The 13192-nt window shown below is 41.4% G+C and overlaps 2 protein-coding genes across 7 annotated transcripts in view; one reads left to right on the forward strand and one right to left on the reverse strand.

Annotated features, from left to right (window-relative positions):
• mbd4 (methyl-CpG binding domain protein 4) overlaps positions 1 to 3129 on the reverse strand; it is a 38256-nt gene extending 35127 nt beyond the window's left edge. For 2 of the 4 annotated variants that reach the window (XM_073072608.1, XM_073072607.1), the window contains exons 1-2: positions 3024 to 3129; positions 2395 to 2667 (exon numbers count right to left, since the gene is read on the reverse strand). In XM_073072608.1, coding sequence (XP_072928709.1) covers positions 2395 to 2642 — 248 coding nt within the window. In that variant the 5' untranslated portion in view covers positions 2643 to 2667; positions 3024 to 3129. Of the gene's footprint in view, positions 1 to 1795; positions 2201 to 2322; positions 2668 to 3023 lie in introns of those variants that run through there. The other 2 variants (XM_073072610.1, XM_073072609.1) reach the window with 2 other exon arrangements.
• ift122 (intraflagellar transport 122 homolog (Chlamydomonas)) overlaps positions 3129 to 13192 on the forward strand; it is a 221434-nt gene continuing 211370 nt past the window's right edge. For 2 of the 3 annotated variants that reach the window (XM_073072604.1, XM_073072605.1), the window contains exons 1-2: positions 3129 to 3286; positions 10478 to 10544. In XM_073072604.1, coding sequence (XP_072928705.1) covers positions 3228 to 3286; positions 10478 to 10544 — 126 coding nt within the window. In that variant the 5' untranslated portion in view covers positions 3129 to 3227. The remainder of the gene's footprint in view (positions 3287 to 10477; positions 10545 to 13192) is intronic. The other variant, XM_073072606.1, reaches the window with a different exon arrangement.

Consider the following 13192-nt stretch of genomic DNA (forward strand, 5'->3'; position numbering starts at 1 on the left):
TTATTCTTTGGAGCATAGAAGGTTGAGGGGGGACTTGATAGAGGTATTTAAAATTATGAGGGGGATAGATAGAGTTGACATGGATAGGCTTTTTCCATTGAGAGTAGGGGAGATTCAAATGAGAGGACATGAGTTGAGAGGGGCAAAAGTTTAGGGTTAACATGAAGGGGAATTTCTTTACTCAGAGAGTGGTAGCTGTGTGGAACGAGCTTCCAGTAGAAGTGGTAGAGGCAGATTCAATATCGTCATTTAAAGTAAGATTGGATAGGTATATGGACAGGAAAGGAGTGGAGGGTTATGGGCTGTGCAGGTCAGTGGGACTAGGTGAGAGTAGGCGTTCAGCATGGACTAGAAGGGCCGAGATGGCCTGTTTCTGTGCTGTAATTGTTATATGGTTAACAATATTCAAATAAGATTAAGGTAGAGGCTAAAATATCCTATACTTCAAGAACTTTTAAACTCTGTAATATTGACATTTTTAAAAGAACTAAATTCCAAGTATATAAACGATGCAGTTTTTGAGACAGAATACTTGTGAGGACCCTAACTTAGTGCCTATTAAAGATACCTTAAGCAACAAAGAGAGAGCACAAAAGAACATGAGACAGTGCATGTGACCCACTGAGTTGTGCTGAATGCTGAGCCCTCCAACTGTATATTTTTGGGATATCTTACCTCAGGACTAGATGGTGAGCTCCCAAATATGCTTCAACTCAAATGATTTCCTTTGATTACTCTAATCAAAGGTAGCTACAGAACAATGCAGACTGTGGATTAGGTTTGAATTACTGATAGCAATGCATTAATTTCCATGTTAAATTACTCACAGGAGTGTGATGGAATAGTCTCCACTGCCTTGATGGCTGCTTCTGACAATTTAGAAGCTTGATACCATACAGCACACAGCAGCCTACTTGATAGGCACCCCATTCACAATTCACTCACTTCACCAAACAACACAGAAGAAACAGTAGCTTGTGTCATCTCCAGGATGCACTACAGCAACTCACCAAGATTCCTCAGACAGCACGACCTTCACCAGCTAGAAATGCATAGAACACTTGGAAGTTGCCCTCCAAACCTCTGACTTATATATATGTATCACCATTCATTCACTGATGCTGGGTCAATGTCCTGGAACCCTCTTGTTGACAGCATTGACACCTAAACCCCAAGGACTGCAAGGGCAGCCTACTGCTACCTTTTCAAAGGCAATTAAATGCTCAGTCTGTAAAGCCCAGATCCCTTGAATGAATTAAAAAATATACCCTCTGGATGACACTTATCACATCTAATTGCTCACCTCTGGTTTTAAACATTTCTGTTAAGGGGAAGGACTCTGCAATACCATTCTATCAAGGACCCAATAATTTTGCATACCTGCATCAAGTTCTCCCCTCACCCCCGACTGTCATTAGCAATAGCTTCTTCTGCTCGAAGGAAGCCCAGCCAAGCTTCTCCTCCAAAAACATTTCATCCCATAGCCTCACCAGCATCCTTCTTATAGTATAGTGACTAGAACTGCACCATCTGTGGCCTAATTAACATTATAAAGTTGTACCAAACGTCCCTGTTCTTACATTCCAAGTCATAACTATAGGACAGCCTCCTGCTTCCCTTCTTTACCACACTATTTACATGAGCCATCACCTTTAAGGATCTATGGATCTTATAGCAAGGTCTCTCTGTTCTTCAATACTCCCTAAAGATTACGATTCATCATACATTCTACCTCAGATAATCTCCCAAAATACATACAGTACATCATCTCACACCAATCAGAATTATAATTCACCTGCCATTGTTCCACCCAATGGCCAGTATCATTCTGTGATTATTTTCTCATTATCAACAAGTTTTCGTCTCCAGTAGTTGGCTGGTAGCAATAAAGTGCAAACATGGATTTTGCTTTCCTTAATTGTCTGTGATAGCAAATCTAGTCATTTGCTGGCATTATGTTTGAATGGACTCCTTCACCATGACTCTGACACCATTCTTCAATTTTCCAAAAACCTTCCTCATGATGATATAGGTAATGTCAGTCTATTCATTGGAATGCTGTACATTAGTGAAGCACATTTATATTTGCACCGTCTGGGAGAGTCCCTCATGTTATTACCCCAAGAAACACAAGCCAGGGAAAGTCTCTTAATGAACCCTAAGGTAGATGTCAAACTGGTAACCACAGAATAGAAATATGATGAAATAAATAGAAATAGACATGTGTTTGGACTGGAAGAAAACAAAGGCAAATAGGATTAGTATAGATAGGTATCAGTTGGTTTGGATGAGATGGGTCAAAGGTCTTGTTTCTGTGCTTACATTTCATTTACCATGCTTCTGTAAAATAATGGTAGTGTTTATGATTTACTTCACAATTAGAATCCATTTCACCTCATAAGGTAAATGTCATATTTTCCTGCTGACTTTCCAGTCCGTCTTTCTTTCACTATTCTTTTCCATCCATCTGGAAGTTCAGGATAAACTTCTTGGGAAACTTTAACATCCAAAGCCTGAAAAAAAACATCTTCAAAGGATGAAATGTTTGTGCTTCCAGCGTCCAGCAATTGATTTCTTGTTGTTAGCTCCTTCAGCTGACTGCATTGATCTCTGCCGATCTGAGAAAAGGGTGGCTCATCCATGGTGCAAACTTTTCAGGTCTTCTTGCTGAAAGAAGTGCAATTTCATTCAATTATATTCCTTCAGATTTTGTATTCCCCACTAATGAAAACTAAGAATGCATACTTTCTACCAAATAACTTGTTAGGTCTGTGTCAGGTACACAGCACAAAGAAAATTTACTTTCTACTTAGTTCCAGATGCTCTCCAATCAACCATTTCGTGGCTTAATGGGCAACTGATATCCTTTAACTTCAGAAACAACTCATCCGTACATCCTCCCTCTCCTCTCCACTCCTCACTTTTCACACCTCCCCTTTCGCAACCTCATCTTCAGTCCATGTCCCCCTCCCTACTCCCCACCTCCTCAACTTCACCCTCTTCCCTACCACCACGTTACACACCTTCCACAACCCTTCCTCACTCCTCACCCACAGCCCGTCATCCTCGGCCCGAGCACTTTACAAAATAGTGGGAAATCACGTTCGCCTGCTCCCACTCTCGCGAGATCTGGCGAGGACACAGCGCAAGCGCACGACGGCCATTGCCGAGGGGCGAACGAGAGAGTGGGATTTCTTTCGTGGCGGCGTTTCCAATTTTCCGTCGTTATGCGGGCCATACCCACCTGGATAGACCGTGTGCACGATCGGGAGAAGGTGGAGCAGTGGTGAGCATAGCTGGCAGTGTTTCGGACTGTACACGCAGTCCCGCAACGGTTGCTAAGTAGTTTCCAATGTAAACAGGTTTCAGGCGGAGCCCTGGTCCTCGGCAAGGATAGAGCGAGGGGATGGGGAGAGCGAGCGGAGGTTTGGATAAGAGGGAGTAGGGAAGGAGGGGTGGATAGAAGCATTTACAGGAAAATAAAAAACAATAGAACTTATGAAAGCTATACACAAAGATTCCGGTTTATTGGGCCACACCGTTAGTTTTGGCACTAATAAGCGGCCCCAATTAGCCGAAGTTTCATGGAGATAGTTAAAAAGGTATTAAAAAAGAGAAACTGCTGTTTAACTGAGAAACAAATCGTGTATTTAAGTGAAATGCAGAACAAATTAGAACACTACTAATGTTTTCTACAGTAATGTAAAAACTAGTTATAAACGGAGGAATTCATCCACTGTACATTGTATATGGGGTGTCCAGGGAGGGGAAAGCACCTCTGATGAAGGGGCTTGTCCTGAGGCCGCTCACTCACCTTTGATCCCATGCGACTGCAGCCACACTTCGATAAGCAGGCCAAACCAGGTGAGGGGAGCTTGCAGGCCTCACCCTGGTGAAGTAGGGACATGCCTATCCTAAAATGTGAAGTCAGCTCAGACAGTCTGGGCGGGTGAGATCCAACGGCCAAGGAGGTTCTGCAGCGTTTCGTGGAGAATGAAGGGCATGATAAGGCACAGAAGTCATGGTTATTCACTGCAACCAAGGAAGACCCCTGTCTGTGATGACTACTTGAAACACTGGACCTGAACTTCTGAGCTCAAGAGAGTGGAACTGTCCCAAGGCAATGGCTTTATCACCTTAAAAACTCCTGTGCAGATTTCACTATCATCAGAATCAGATTTAATAACACTGGTATATGTTGTGAAATTTGTTAACTTTACTGCAGCAGTACAATGAAATATACAATAAACATAGTGCAAAAAACTGAGTTACATTAAATATATCTATGCCTATTAAATAGTTAAGCTAAAATAAGTAGTACAGGAAGTCCCTGGGTTACGAACGAGTTCCGTTCCTGAGACCGTCTTTAAGTCGGATTTATATGTAAGTCGGAACAAGTACATCCGGTATTATTTAGCGTCAATTAGTCAAACGTTTGTCTTAGTATTAAGTATATTTTACCTTTCTATGCATATAAAACACTTAAGAAACGTATGTATTCCAATAATTAAACCACTGCGTTGCTTAGTAATAATTGTAGCTTTCATCAGGGCAGGGCCTTTCACATGCTCCATTATTCTCACTTTATCCTTTAAAATTGTTCCGATCGTTGACCGACTTAGCCTAACGCTTTTCTAATGACCGATGACATTTCACCTCTTTCCAAATGCTCTGTTATTTCCACTTTATTTTCAATCGCACAATCGCTTCCCATCAACGGGACAGAAACACTGCGGGCGGCGGGTTCCAACCTCCGCTGGGTCCTAAGGACCACCGCACTGAATTCCCCAGGTCCTAAACTCCACCGCACTGAGACAGGTTAAATGGGACAAGTGGGGTCTGTGCTGAGTTTAGGTATTTGATCCTCCACAATATTCTGCGTGGGAATTTAAACTGGAGGGTGGCAGTGTTTTTTTTTTTTACAAGGTCGAGTTGCGAGCTCGACATCAACCCAGCACGGATGGTACGGGAGTCACTGGATCGACATCAACCCGGCACGGGAGCAGTCTGTCTCTGGATCGAACTCAGGAACATCTGTTCTTGAGCCCGGCACTGATCCAACTGGAACCGGAGGGGTGGGGGACGGGGTCAGGGTGAATCTTGCTAAGAAAAATTTAAGCCAAGTACAAAGTTACACACACAACACAGTGTCAACGGCAACAATTAAAATGGTGAGTGGCGTCGCTATCTGACTTAAACTGGCAGACGGCATTGCGATCCAATTTAAAATGGCGGATAGCGTTCTCCTTCCTCGGATCGTAAGTACGAGTTGTCCGTAAGTTGGACATTCATAACTCGGGGACTACCTGTACGAGATAACAAATAAAAAAGTACTGAGGTAATGTTCATGGGTCCAATATCCATTTAGGAATCAGATGATGGTGGGGGGGGGGGGGGGGGGGGGGGGGGAGGGAGGAGCTGTTCCTGAATCGCTGAGTGTGTGCCTTCAGGCTTCTGTACCTCCTTCCTGATGGTAACAGTGAGAAAAGGGCATGTCCTGGGTGGTGGGGATCCTTAATGATCGGCTCTGCTCCTCGAAGACGTCTTGGATACTACAGAGGCTGGTATCCATGACAGAGCTGACTAATTTTACAAGTTTTTGCAACTTAATTTGATCTTCTGCAGTAGCCCTCACCCCCCCCCCCCCATACAGCCAGTCAGAATGCTCTCCACTGTAGATTTGTAGAAGTTTTTGAGTGTTTTAGTTGACAAACCACATCTCCTTAAACTAGTGAAATTTATCTGCTGTCTTGCCTTCTTTATAGCCATACCAATATGTTGCATTCAGGTTAGGTCCTCAGAGATACTGACACCCAGGAACTTGAAATTGCTCACTCTCTCACCATTTCTGATCCCTCTACGAGGATTGGTTTGTGTTCCGTTGTCTTACCTTACTGAAGTCTACAATCATGTCTTTGGTCTTGCTGACATTAAGTGTAAGGTTGTTATTGCGACACCACTAAACTAAAAGGAATATCTCGCTCCCATATGCCTTTCTGCTAACAATGGTTGTATCATCAGCAAGTTTATAGATGGTGTTTGAGCTATGCCTAGTGACACAGTCATGGGTGCAGAGAGAGTAGAGCAATGGGCTAAGCACATGTGGAGTGCCTGTGTTAATACGATGGACAGTCAATATGCTGCCATGATCTTTTGATCGACTGTTAATTTCACTTTAAGCATGGTGTACTGTCTAAGTTCACAAGACTGATGCTAGTTAGAAACTATTTGGCAACAATCTCCTGTTCCAAGGGAATTTTGGCTATTTAGTCTTTGTTCTTTAAGAGTTGTCCCAAATAAGCTTCTGCCCTGATTAACCAATGGAGCAATTGGTCAGAATCCACTGAATACTATAAAAATACTGGAAACATGAATTGTATAGTCCCCGAAAGTGATTCTGTAGGTTGTGGAATCAGTTCAGAGTTGAGGTGAGTGAAGTTATCCATGCTGGTTCAGGAGCCTGATGGTTGTAGGGTAATAACTGCTCCTGAACCTGGTGTGGGATCAAAGGCTCCTGTACTTTTTACCTGATTGTACTTATTGTGTTCAATGGTGGGGAGAGCTTTGCCTGTGATGGACTGAGCTGTATCTATCACTTTATTGGTGTTTTCATATCAGCCATTTTTACGTGATGATCCTCTGATATGATAACATCAAGGAATTTAAAGTTACTACCTCTCCACCTTTGGTCTCTAATAAGGACTGGTTTATGTATCTTTAGCTTCTTCCATCTGTAGTCGATGATCAGCTCTTCCGTTTTACTGATGTTGAATGAGAAGTTGTTGTGGCACCATTCAACCAGTGGTGTCATCAGCAAACTTATGGCATTAGGGCTGTACTTCGCCACCCAGTCGGAATAAGGTTTATTATCACTGGCAGGTGTCGTATAGCAGTGCAGCAGCAGTTCAATGTGATACATGACAATATAGAAAGAAAATAAATCAATTACAGTGAAAAAGAAATATATAGAAAATATTGCAAAATAGTGTAATAACAGAAATAATATATATTTAAAATAAGTGAGGTAGTGTTAATGAGTTCAATGTCCATTTAGGAATCATATTGCAGAGGAGATAAAGCTGTTCCTGAATCACTGTGTGTCTGTGCCTTCAAGCTTCTGTTTGTCCTTCCTGACAGTAACAATGAGGAGAGAGTATGCCTTGGGTGAGGGGGGTCCTTAATAATGGATGTCGCCTTTCCGAGGCACCACTCCTTGACGATAGATACTTTATTGATCCCAAAGGAAATTATAGCATTACAAACGCACAGATATACAAATATTAGAAGAGAAGTAAAAAAAAAGAATATAAATATGTTACCTCAAAGAGTCAGCACTTCCCCTGCTATAGGTTGACTCATTGTAGAGCCTAATGACTAAGAGTAAGAATGACCTCGTACAGTGCATTTTGGAACAGTGCAGTTGTCTTAGTTATTACTAAAAGTGCTTCTGTGTTCGGTCAAGGTGGCATGCAGAGGGTGAGAAACATTGTCCAGAATTGCCAGGATTTTCTGTCGGGTCCTTTGTTCTATCACAGCCTCCAGTGTGTTCAGTTTGATTCCTATAACAGAGCCAGCCTTTCTAAACAGTTTATTGAGCCTGTTGGCATCACCCATGTTGATGCCATTGCCCCAGCACACCATGGCGTAGAAGATTGTACTGGCAACCACAGACTTGTAGGACATGTGAAGGAGAGGCCTACATACTCCAAAGGACCTCCGTCTCCTCAGGAAGTAGAGGCGATCCTGGCCCTTCTTTTACACAGCCTCTGTGTTGGTGCTTCACTCAAGTCTTTCATCCAGGTACACCCCCAGTTACTTGTAAGTCCTCACCACATCCACGTCCTCACCGTCACAGGGAGCAGTCCAGGCTTGGTTTTCCGAAAGTCCATCACTAATGCTGAAGTGGGTGTGAACAGGAGAGCAGTTGTCAAACCTATTTGAAGAATTGGTTTAACTCATTCGCCCATTCACATCTACATTCCAAGGTTCTACAGCTAGGCTGATTGAAGCTAGTGATGTTCTTCATGCCTCTCACACCTCCCACGTGTTACTCTGCCCAAACTTGTTTTCCAGCTCTCTCCTGTATTCCTCCTTAGTCACCTTGATCATCTTCGGTTCCCTAAATGTCTTGTACTATGGAGACAAGTACCCAAGATGGAGCTAACTGGTTTTACAATTTTCTGTAGCTTCTCTTGGACCTGTGCAGTCGCAACCCCACCTCCCCATACCAGACAGTGATGCAGTCTGTCAGAATGCTCTCCATGGTACATCTATAGAAGTTTTTGAGTGTTTTAGTTGACAAACCAAATGTCTTCAAACTCCTAATGAAATATAGCTAATGTCTTGCCTTTTTATAGCTGCATCGATAGGCAGGTTAGATACCAACTGGGACCAGGTTAGATCCCCAGAGTTCTAGAACCCAGGAACTTGAAATTGCTCACTCACTCCACTTTTGATCCCTCTATGAGGATTGGTGTGTGTTCACTCGTCTTATCCTTCCTGAAGTCCACAATCAGCTCTTTCAAGTCAAGTCTTTTATTGTCATTTTGACCATAACTGCTAGTACAGTACATAGTAAAAATGAGACATTTTTGGAAGACATGTCTACAATGGTGCAAAATGTACTCTGGATGGGGGACTTCAGCGTCCTGTGCCAAGTTTGGCTCAGTAGCACCCTCACTAACTGACATGACACTATTATACTGTAGCTGCTAGACAGAAAAGTGTATCTGATAGAGAACCAACACAGGGCATAAGGCAACTTGATCTCTCCTTACCAATCTAGCTCTTACAGTTTTCCATGACTATTTAGGTGAGAATGACTGCTTTTTTTCCTCCAAAAATACTTCATTCAGAAATATTACAAAATAAAGTATTTACATAGAAAAAAAGTCTGGTAAATCTGAGTCCTTATACAATAAATAAAGTTATTTACAATAAATTATGTGTTGATTCTCTGTTCCTATTCAAATTAAAGATGTTTACAATAAAACATACATTGACTCTCAAACTTTAGTCAAGGATTAAAGACTTACTTAAAATAAAATTATTAACGATAAACATCCAGGCATTGACTCTCATTCCTTTACCGAAGTTCCTTTACTGTCTATACATTTCCAGCCACACCTGGGGCACCATGTTGACTCATCTATCAGCAGAGAATGACTGCTGCGACATCTTGAGGATCTTCTGTTTCTCTATTAGGTGGTCTGGCACAACTATAATGCTAGATTCAGAAAACATCTCTTGATCTAAAACTGAGTATCTATGAGGCATTGTGGCTATATTTCATTAGGAGTTTAAGGAAATTTGGTATGTCACCAAAGACACTCATGAATTTCTACAGATGTATCATGGAGAGCATTCTAATTGACTGCATCACTAACAAGAAAATCTGCAGATGCTAGAAATCCGAGTAACACTTACAACATGCTGGAGGAACTCAGCAGGGCAGGCAGCATCTATGGAAAAATGTACAGTCATTGTTTCATGCTGAAACATTGACTATACTTTTTCCATAGATGCTGCCTAGCCTGCTGAGTTACTCCAGCATTTTGTGTGTGTTGACTGTATCACTGTGTGGAGTGCAGGGAGGGGGTTGCTACTCCACAAGATCGATATAAACTGCAGAGAGTTGTAAATGTAATCAGCTCCATCATGGGCACTATTTGCCATAATATTCAGGACATCTTCAAGGAGCAACAACTCAGAAAGGTGGCATCCATCATTGATCCCCATCACTCAGGTCATGCCTTGTTCTTATTACTATCATCAGAAAGGAGGTGCAGAAACCTGAAGAGAGATACTCAACGATTCAGGAGCAACTTCTTCCCCTCTGCCATTTGATTTCTGAATGAATATTGAACCTATGAACACTACCTGACTACTTTTTGATTTCTATTTTTGAAATATTTATTACATTTAACTATTTCATATATACTTACAGTAATTCAGTTTTTTTCTATTATGTAGTGCATTGTAGTGCTGCCACAAAGAAGCAAATTTCATGACATATGCCTGTGATATTAAGCCTGATTCCGATAATTAGTGCAGAATTGTATCCCATTACAGCACTTTCCTACTATCCAGCCTGGGGTCAAATAAAGGGGGAAATAACAGATTGGAAAATAATAATGTATGGGATGGTTGGTTGTTGTATAGTGAGGGTAGTTGCACTGCACTAAGGACAGCAGAATATACTAAAGTTTGGTGCAGAAAATAGATTGGTGGGTGGGATTAGTTTTATAAGCTAGATGGAGAGTTGTGAACGGAGAGATAAAGTTTATACATTGGAATAAAGGAATTGTGTTTTGAACAGGAGGGAGTAACAATACACTTAGGGCAAGAATCTTTGTTTCTGGATAGTCAACTAAATGTATTTGCCTTATCTTAATCATTGCAAGCAATTTCTGAATTTTACTTGGCATTAATTCATTCCTTCTAAATTAACAAAATATTTTTTATTGCATTTCCACAGTATTTACGATATAGCATTCAAACCAGATGGAACCCAGTTGATAGTAGCATCAGGAAACAGAGTTCTGGTACGTTTGGATAATTCACCATCTCAGCACTCATGCACGTACACCCCAGTAAATCTCACATGTCAGCACCTTCTTCACTGAGTTTGAATGGGAGGTCAGGGTTTCTTTGCTGTTGTGGCACACTGATCAAGGCATAGAACTTCATTGTAGAAAAAAATCAAATAGTGAAAGTCATGCTGGGTATCTGAAACATAAATGGAAAGTGTTGGAAAAATTCTGCAAGTCAAGCAGTATCTCAATGGTCAGTGTTCTTCCCAAAAAGGGAGATACAAGTTAGTTTTCTATAGGAGAGAAGTAGCGTGTAGAACAAAGGTAGTGTCTGTGATAGAATGAGTCAAAATGGTTTTACAGAGACAGTTATCAACATAAATCTCTAGGTATAAGTTAGTGGTATGTTGGTACAAACAACTCAGCAGGCTAAATGGATACAAGAAACAGAGATAATATGATGTAAAATAGTGTATAATGTGGATAGTATGGAGGGTTGCAGGTTGCAATGGGACATTGATCAGATGCAGAGCTAGGCTGTGATGTAGCATATAGAGTTCAATCCGGAAAAGTGTGAAGTGATTCATTTTGGAAAGCTGAATTTGAAGGAAGAACAGACGGTTAATGGCAGGATTCTTAAAAGAGTGGAGGAACAGAAGATATTTAAAAAGGCATATGGTGTACTGTATTGGCCATTATTAGTTGACAGGTTGAGTTCAAGAGCCCTGAGTAATGTTTCAGCTCTATAAAATCCTGGTTTGATCACACTTGGAATATAGTGTTCTGGTCATCTTAATGAAGGATGTGAAAGTTTTAGAGAGTGCAGAGGAGACTTACCAGGATACTGCCTGGACTAGGGGGCATGTCTTATGAAGACAAGTTGAGTGAGCTAGGGCTTGACTTGATAGAGGTGTACAAGATGATAAGAGGCACAGGTAAAGGTCACCATAGAGTTTTTCTCAGCGGAAAAAGCTAATAGAAGGGGGCATAATTTTAAGATGATTGGAGGAAACTTTGAGGGGGGGATTTCAGAACTTCTTTGCACAGGGAGTGGTGTGTGCTTTGCCAGGGTTGATGGTGGAGGCAGATACACGAGGGGCAATTAAGAAATTCTTAGATAGGCAGATGGATGATAGGAAAATGGAGGGTTAAGTAGGAGGGAAGGATTAGATTGATCTTGGAGCAGGCTGAACGTGGTGGTTATACTGTGTTGTAATGTTCTCTGTTTTACGGTTCACTTGTCCATCATGAAAAATAACCAATCTGTGGTTGCATGAAACCTTCTCAGCTCCCTTTTGTCCATAGTAATATTTTGGCAATTACAGTCAAGGGAATATACAAGAGGAGAATTGCAACAGATCTCGAAAAAAATCGCCATTTTCTCTGCCCTAGCTTACTCTCTTCTTTACCCACAATTGGAAACAATAATTGGGGTTGGATTTTTATTTTAGTTTCTATTTTTACAAGGACCCAGAAATCAATTTAATAACATTAACATTTAAATTAGAATTTGACCTTCATTATGATACTATTTTCAAGAGTTTCATAATGTTATTCTTCCAAGCAAATGTCACTAATAAATAAATCACTAATAAAGTATTCTAAAATAGGAAAATAGAAAATGTTAGGTGAAGCAGCATATGTGGAAAGATGAACAGTTAATGTTTCAGATGAGGGACCCTTCACATTGGCAAAGAGAGAAATCATTTAGTCTGAATAGTTGTGAAATATAGGTGAAACCAGAGGAACTTGTGACAGATGGAATAAAATACAGTAGTTGTGTAAAATGATGCTGCTATGGTTTTGGACATATTCAGCAGGTCATACTATATGAGGGAAAGAAAAAGAGATGCCAGGCAGCTCTTGTTTTGAAAGGAGAAAAGGGAATGTTAACAAAACACATTGATGATGGTAGAGCAGTGGATGTAGTGTATATGGATTTCAGTAAGGCATTTGATAAGGTTCCCCATGCAAGGCTCATTCAGAAAGTAATGAGGCATGGGATCCATGGAGACCTTGCTTTGTGGATCCAGAACTGGCTTGCCCACAGGTAGTTGTGGATAGTTAGTATTCTACCTGGAAGACGGTGACCAGTGATGTTCCGCAGGGATCTGTTCTCGGACCCCTCCTCCTTGTGATTTTTATAAATGACCTGAATGAGGAAGTAGAAGGGTGGGTTAGTAAGTTTGCTGATGACACAAAAGTTGGGGGGGGGGGTGTTGTGAATAGTCTGGAAGGTTTTCAAAGGTTACAGCGTGACATCAATAGGATGCAGAACTGAGCTGAGAAGTAGCAGATGGAGTTCAACCTGGATAAGTGTGAAGTGGTTCATTTCGGTAGGTCAAATTTGAAGTCAGAATATAATATTAATGGTAAGACCCTTGGCAGTATGGAGGATCAATGAGATCTTGGGGTTCATGTCCATAGGATACTCAAAGTTATTGCGCAGGTTGACAGTGTTGTTAAGAAGGCATTTGGTGTGTTTGCCTTCATCAGCTGTGGGATTGAGTTCAAGAGCCAAGAGGTAATGTTACAGCTGAATAAGCCCTTAGTTAGACCCCGCTTGTTCAGTTCTAGTCACTTCATTACAGGAAGGATGTGGATACTATAGAGAGAGTTCAGAGGAGATTTACAAGGATGATGCCTGAATTGGAGAGCAT

This window comes from Hemitrygon akajei, chromosome 19, assembly GCF_048418815.1.
Source record: "Hemitrygon akajei chromosome 19, sHemAka1.3, whole genome shotgun sequence".
Lineage (NCBI taxonomy): Eukaryota > Metazoa > Chordata > Chondrichthyes > Myliobatiformes > Dasyatidae > Hemitrygon > Hemitrygon akajei.